The following is a 7,500-nucleotide window of genomic DNA, read 5'->3' on the forward strand; positions in this document are numbered from 1 at the left end:
CACGCCAAAAAATCTGCTGATACATGCGCTGTGCCGGCCGGTGCGCGCAGCCTTTGTGCGCAATGAAGCCTACTATAGCCCAGGGCTGTCCAAAGTGGGGCCCTCAAGCCAAAGTTGGGCCGCCATCAGGTTTGATTTGGCCCGCCAGATTAAAATTAGCAAATTGTTTTTTTTAGTTTTTTTTATTAAAAGAGCCAACCGACTTGACTGTGTTTTGGAGGCCGTACCAGGCTCGGGTTTATGGTTAGAAGATAGTGGCGTTATATGGACTCCATTAGTGCCACATCAGGTCATTCTAGCTGGTCAGGAAGGAGACTAACACTCTAAAGTTGGGCTAAATGTTGGAGAGGAAAAACTGTCATGTCCATGTTCAAAGGTGTCCCTTGACCTCTGACCTCCAGATCAGTGAATGTAAATGGGTGCTACGGGTACCCACGAGTCTCCCCTTTACAGACATGCCCACTTTATGATCATCACATGCAGTTTTGGGGAAAACATGCAGTTCTTTGAATACAGTATACGTGTGTTATTTTTACCTGTTCTAAAAATGGTGTATTTTAACATTTCTTCCCTAAACAGTCTTGGAAATGCATAAATTGCATAAATGAGCCCAATTGTATTCAGCAGGTGGGTTTTAAGAGGCTAACTATGTAAAACATATTCATTTTGCATCTTAACAATACAATACAATAGGTGTTTAATTTTGGCCCGTGGTCCACTGTTGAGTTCCAGTTTTGGCCCTCCAAGGGAAAAGTTTGGGCACCCCTGCTATAGCCTATCTATCAGGGCCTCATGGGGGGGGGCCACTAGAGCTCCTCTAGGCTCTGTAGGCCTTCTGTTGGCTCCTTTCTTCTGGAGCTTCATACTATTTAAAGATGAATATTTATTGTTCTGTTGCAGTTTAAAAATAGTCATCATGGTTATAAGGTGACATTGTTGGCCTCCTGGAAGATGACTCCCACTCTTACTCAGTGGATCCAGCTCAGTCTGGTAAATACATGCTGGTTAAAGCTGCAGGAGGCCAACATCCCATAATAACCTTTCAGCATATTGTAATTCAAGTGTTCTGAGAGAGAACTAGACTTCTGCTCCTCCTCATGACTCTGTTTTCATACTTTAGAACATCTAGCCCGTGACGGGAGACTTTGACCAATCACAGGTCATTTCAGAGAGAGAGAGCGTTCCTATTGGCTGTTCACTCAACGGAGGCAGCTGTCAATCATTCGCCAATCAAACGGTCAGACTAGGCAGAGCTGATCAGATATGAATCAATATTCTGTTACTGTAATGCCTATTTCTCCCCTCAGATGTTCTCAGAATCATCTTGTAGTGAACGGTTTAGCTGTAACATGAGAGTTTGTGACCCAGCAGCCATGTTGAGATCTGTTGAGGAAATACGAAGCACCGTCCACCAGCTGGAGAAACCTCTCTCATTTTAAAATAGGCATTGCAGTAACAGAATATGCGCTGCCTAGTTTGACCGTTTGGTCGGCGAGTGATTGACAGCTGCTCAGAGACGGCAAGGCTCCAGCTCGGCTCTGATTGGTTGTTTTCCTCCGGTCTGTGAAATCTTGCAGATGCCGTTAGGAGCACCGGAGGACACAGAGGAACATGATTGTTTTCAGATTACCTGTCTCATGCTCTACTGTCAGGATATAGTGACTTTTTGAATCCTATTTGCTCCGTTTCTACCCGCTGCTGCTTTAAGAGCTGAGACATCAGAGGCCTCCATTCTCACACTTTAATAATCTCTCTTTAATTTCAGGTGATCGGCCGTCGCCATGGAGATCGTCACACATTTAATTAACAACACTATAGAATTCTACAAATGGACCCTAACTATTGCAGGTAATAATCTTTTCTTATACTCCGTATGTAAACATGTACAGGTGTGTTTCTCCTGCAGTGAGTCAGTAGATAGATGTTGCTTCAGTGGGATGAGTCAAAGCTGCACCATAGTAGAATAATGTGTGTTTGTGTGTCTGGACGTGACATGAATGTTCAGCTATATGTTGATTCTTAATATATCGTTATGCTCCTTCATGTGTTCCTCCGTTTTAATAACTGAACTGGAATCGGTACATGAAATCAGTAAATGATCATATCATGATCACCTGCTAAATCCATGTATGGATGGAGAATCAAATCCTGAAAGTATTACATGCACCATTAAACACGGTCAAACTGACCTCCAGACAGGTCACCTATGGACACAATCTGCCGTCTGTCCTCATGTTGTTGGTGTTGGCCCCGCCCCCCCGTCTCAGAATACACTGACCCTGAGCCCACGCTGTGTCAGTGTAACGCCAACATTAAGAATAGTTATGTAACGCCGTGAGAACATCTGTCCTGCAGACAAGCGAGTGGAGAAATGGCCTCTGATGGACAACCCTCTGCCCACGCTGGCCATCAGCACCTCCTACCTGCTGTTCCTCTGGCTGGGGCCCAAATACATGAAGAACAGGGAGGCCTTCCAGCTCCGCAAGACCCTCATCGTCTACAACTTCAGCATGGTCTTCCTCAACTTCTTCATCTTTAAAGAGGTCGGTGGAAGTCGTATCCATCCAGATGAGTACATTACAGTAGCTGTGTTTGGGCTAACCTCATTACAGCGTATCCAGCTTTCTGTCTGCACTCCGTCTCTCTCACTGTGTCTCTGTTCGTTCATATCACTGATTCAATAGAGATGTTCTCTTGTTTTTTAGCTGTTTATGGCGGCGCGGGGAGCGAGCTACAGTTACATCTGTCAACGGGTGGACTATTCAGAGGACCCCAATGAAGTCAGGGTGAGTGTTTGGGGCTCAAACACACACACACACACACATGCACTCATACACCCACGATGGGTTGCTCCGCACCTGCCCTGTTATGTAACTTACTTTCTTTATGGTTTATGTGTGTGCATTAATTAGTTTTTCCAGCAGCAACAAGACGCCTCTGCTAGTTTACTACAACGTATAATTCTGACTTCACTATTATAGAGCTCTACTGTTCTCTAATGATTAAGACAGTCCTTGTCAGCGTGCCAGAGAAGCTTCGCTCTCGTGGTTTTTAGAAACACGATCAGCGGCTGTTCATTTGTTCCCTGCTGCTGCTGTTATCAGAAAAAGTGAGAGCTGGAAGAGTGATCATGGAAGGTGTTCAGTTTCACCTTCCTTCCTACTGCTCCATGACGTAGTTACACATCTGACACAGCCGGTCGGCGAAGATGTTGTAGGATAGAATAGATTATAGTAGTAGTAGATTATAACTGCTACTGCTAATTACAAGTTAGATTTGAGAGTCCAAATGAACTTCTCTTCTATTTCCCTGCTTGTTTCTGTTTCCTTCCTTCAACCCGTCTCTCCTCAACCCGTCTCTCCTGTTCTGTGTGGGACAGGTGGCGGGAGCTCTGTGGTGGTATTTCATCTCTAAGGGCATCGAGTATCTGGACACGGTGTTTTTCATCCTGAGGAAAAAATTCAACCAGGTTACCTTCCTGCACGTCTACCACCACTGCAGCATGTTCACGCTCTGGTGGATCGGCATCAAATGGGTGGCAGGAGGACAGTGTGAGTAGCTCATATTCTGCCCTATTCTTACCCATGAAGTCAGATAGTTTTGACCCAACAATTAAATTGTGGTCTTTTCCTCCTATTTCCTTCAGTTCTTGTTAAAATTACCATTTCTTGTTGCTCCTGCTCCTTTCATATTGAACATGTTTGTTCATTTTGTGGTAGGAAGGTAGGAAGAGGAGTCTTTTATAATGTATGTCTGTTCCCAGGAGCCCTTTGTGTCACAGTCCGTCCATGCCGACAGTATGAAAAACATCTTGCAGAGACATAAATACATAATCCATCACAGTGGACAATTTGCCAAATGATTTCTTGTTAATCTCTCGCTGTGTTGATGCAGCTGGAAAATGAATCAATTATATTCACAATTTGTTGTTATGATATAAAAAACTACCATTATTGTCCTTAGTACAAAGTTCAATAAATAGTTCATGAAACCAAATCTGTGTATTTAAACTGTATTCTAGCTCCACAGTTAGTCCGACAAAACTAATATCAGTGTTTGAATTTTCATTTTTTTTTTGCAGCGTTCTTTGGAGCGCACATGAACGCAGCCATCCACGTCTTGATGTACCTGTATTATGGTCTGGCCTCCTGTGGACCTAAGATCCAGAAGTACCTGTGGTGGAAGAAGTACTTGACCATCGTCCAGATGGTGAGACATTACGTCACCGTGTGGCTAATTTAAATAGAAGTCTGCTCCTTTAACACATTGTGGAAGGTTAACCTTACATGTGAAAATGTGATTTCGTTGCGTCTCAGATCCAGTTCCACGTCACCATCGGCCACACGGCCTTGTCCCTCTACGTCAACTGCGACTTCCCCCACTGGATGCACTACTCCCTCATCTGCTACGCCGTCACCTTCATCGTCCTCTTCGGCAACTTCTACTACCAGACCTACCGCCGCCAGCAGCCCAGACGCGACGCCTCCTCTTCCTCCTCCTCCTCCTCCTCCTCCTCCTCCTCCAAAGCGGGCAAGGCCCTGTCTAACGGGACCCTCAATGGGCTCAGCAAGGCCGCCAACGGAGCGGTGGTGACGGGGAGCAAAGAGGAGAAGCCCCAGGAGAACTCTGGGAGGAGAAAGAGGAAAGGAAGAGCTAAAAGAGATTAGAGGAAGAGGAGCGAGGTAATAGTGAGGTAGGGCCTTGCTTTGGGTTCGAGGTTGATAGTGCTAAAACGTGAAAGACTTAATTTGAGGGAGATATAGACGGACGGATGCGTTAAGGTGTGATGTGTTTATTTAAGCCATGATCTGAGTTGTTGTAGATAAAATATGAGACAGGCTTGTGTTGAGAGAGGATCATTCTGTTAGTAAGAGGTGTCAAAGGTCACGTCCAAGGTGACCGTTATCACAAATAACCCAAAATACAGTCGTGTATGTGCGGTACGGGATAGCTCCTAGTATTCCCTCTCTTTATGGTGGTGCTAGCTGCTGTAGATCTGGTTCAAAAAGTGACTTTCAGCTACTAAAAACTGAGCCTGGGAAGGAAACCAAGAGGCCCATCTGGCATGCTGGTACATTAAATGCACCTGAGCTGCTTGAAAAAGATTCTATACCATTCTTATTGTTACTGCTGTACCGAGAAAGGAATACACATCATAACACAAACACACATTTATATTTGAGCTCATCATTTTGTTGTTGTTCACCTTTACAGATATGAAACCGACGATAATGTACAGTATCATGTCACTTCTGTCCTCATCGTATTCAAGTTGTTATCGATGTTCCGTGAGAGAGACCCGCTGTACGTTTACAGCTCTTGTTTACTGAATAGACGCGTCTGACGTCGTCTTATTTATTCTGATTTATTTTGAGTTGTGGACTCACGTTTGAGCTGTCACCCATCGGCACATATTCTAAAGATGGAAAACAAAATCAATATCCAGAGGTGAGGTGTACATAGAAATAGAAATGATAGATGTGTAATCCTCTGAGACTTGGATGGGATTGTTCCATCACTGGTTTATGATGGAATGATCATCAGCTGTATCTCATAGAAGGTTACAATATATTTCTATTTCTGTGTACAGCCAGAGCAGGTTTTCTATATCCCTACATGTATGTAATGCAATGAAATGTCATGACTATTATCCAGAGAAATGATGGATCAGATGATTATCTCAATGTTGACAGAGAAGCTGGTGGAGTTTTGTCTTTGCAGATGTTTACCCGTCTTTTTATATTCTGTCTGACGTTGTTTGTCTCACATGCTGGTGAAAGTGTTGTGTTGGTGGAGGATTCAGAGCTAGCTAACAGCCAGTCTTCATCGAGTTAACGAAGCTTCTTCTCATATTCAATCAAATATCTTTTGTGTGTTTTATATTTTTAGGCTTAATCTGAGCTGGTTGAATGTAAATTAACTTTGGATTTAAAAAGATACAAGTTCTGATTTACATACATCCGGAAAGAAAGAAAGATCCGGTGAACTCTACGGTGACGCTACGAAGGAGATCTTTGCTCTGCCTGTAGTATATAGAGAATAAATCCGTGGTCGGCTCTATATCGGCTTCATGTCCTCCATTAATCGATGCATTTCGATGTTCTTTATTGTTTTTCTATTTCTTTCTGTGTAAATACTCCATGTTTCCTGAGAGTGCTTGTCTGTGTATTTGTGTTCTTTTTGTGTTGTACATATTACATTGTGATATTTTGTACACTGCGCATTTGGGAATGTTCCCAGCTTGTTCGCTTGGACTTTTATACGTCCACATTGCTTACGTGTTTTTTTGTTTTTTTTAAAGTATCATAACTTTGAACTCTCTTCAAATTCAATTAAACTGAATGCCTGTACAAACGCTGGCTTCCTGTTGCAGCTTCATTTAACGCTCTACTTCATAGTTACGGGTCTTTAACAGGGATATACATTATTTTACATTCTATGTGGATCAATACTAAATCACACACTTTTTACTTTTAGTACGTACTGCAGCTGACCTTACAAAGTACATACTGAGGCATGCAGCATCTTTACAACTGGGACATTCTACTTCGTCATAACATTGCACCTTGAACTTTGACCCTCTTGCTCATAAATCTGCAGTGCAGAGGATTGTGGGTCAGAAAAGCATGCTTGCCTGCAAAATACGAGCAGATGCAGTAGAACATCCTGGTATTTTGGGCTCACTACATTTGACATATTATGTATTGGGACTTGGGAATAGTAAATAGTTAATGGTATGGTAGTATGAGTATTGAAACGCATAATAAGTTTTGACATTGATGGTAACAGATGTGCAGAGTGTGTTTCCACCACTAGAGGTCACCATGGTTACGTCACAGTAAGTTAGCATCACATTTACTAAACAGGAGGCTCACTATGTTCCCACCTTCTCAACCATCCACTGTAATTATAGAGGAACTTCATCAAGTTTCATGACATGAAGAGAGCAACATCATCACTCAAACATTTTAATGAACAGATGTGAATTATAAACTTCAATTCATGGTGATAAATGTGGTATTGTCTATCAGAATGTGTTTCTCTCAGGCAGCCCCACGTATGAGCGGAGGCCTTCACACACTGTCTCTTTGCATCTGTTAAAAACAAAGTGTTGGAAAGTATATTTACTTAAGTGCATTTTTAAGGTACTTTACTGGAGTATTTCCTTTCTGCTAATTTACTTCTGCACCACCTTTTAGATACTAGAGCTACCTGGTAGTTCAAGGTTTTACAGACATAATGATGAGCAACATATTACATAATGTATATGTATGAATATGACCCAATATAAATAAATTAGTTAAAATGAGTAACTATAACATAAAACACCGCTTGCATGTTAACGCATCAGCAATAATAATTAAATAGCTCACAATATTTTAACTCTAATAAAGGTAATTCAGCCTAATTAGTACTTTTAAGTACATTTACATTTACATTTGCTTCTACTGTTTTATGGAGTAAGATATTGAATGCAGGACTTCTACTTGTAATGGGGTA

The 7,500-nt window shown here is 42.3% G+C and overlaps 1 protein-coding gene across 1 annotated transcript in view; it reads left to right on the plus strand.

Moving 5' to 3' along the window:
• elovl4a (ELOVL fatty acid elongase 4a) overlaps positions 1-6,354 on the plus strand; it is a 7,208-nt gene extending 854 nt beyond the window's left edge. Inside the window, exons 2-7 of the mRNA XM_074652507.1 lie at positions 1,766-1,848; positions 2,356-2,543; positions 2,706-2,786; positions 3,380-3,551; positions 4,082-4,209; positions 4,317-6,354. Coding sequence (XP_074508608.1) covers positions 1,782-1,848; positions 2,356-2,543; positions 2,706-2,786; positions 3,380-3,551; positions 4,082-4,209; positions 4,317-4,667 — 987 coding nt within the window. The 5' untranslated portion in view covers positions 1,766-1,781 and the 3' untranslated portion in view covers positions 4,668-6,354. The remainder of the gene's footprint in view (positions 1-1,765; positions 1,849-2,355; positions 2,544-2,705; positions 2,787-3,379; positions 3,552-4,081; positions 4,210-4,316) is intronic.
• The last annotated feature ends 1,146 nt before the right edge of the window (positions 6,355-7,500 follow it).

This window comes from Sebastes fasciatus, chromosome 12 (genome assembly GCF_043250625.1).
Source record: "Sebastes fasciatus isolate fSebFas1 chromosome 12, fSebFas1.pri, whole genome shotgun sequence".
Taxonomy (NCBI): domain Eukaryota; kingdom Metazoa; phylum Chordata; class Actinopteri; order Perciformes; family Sebastidae; genus Sebastes; species Sebastes fasciatus.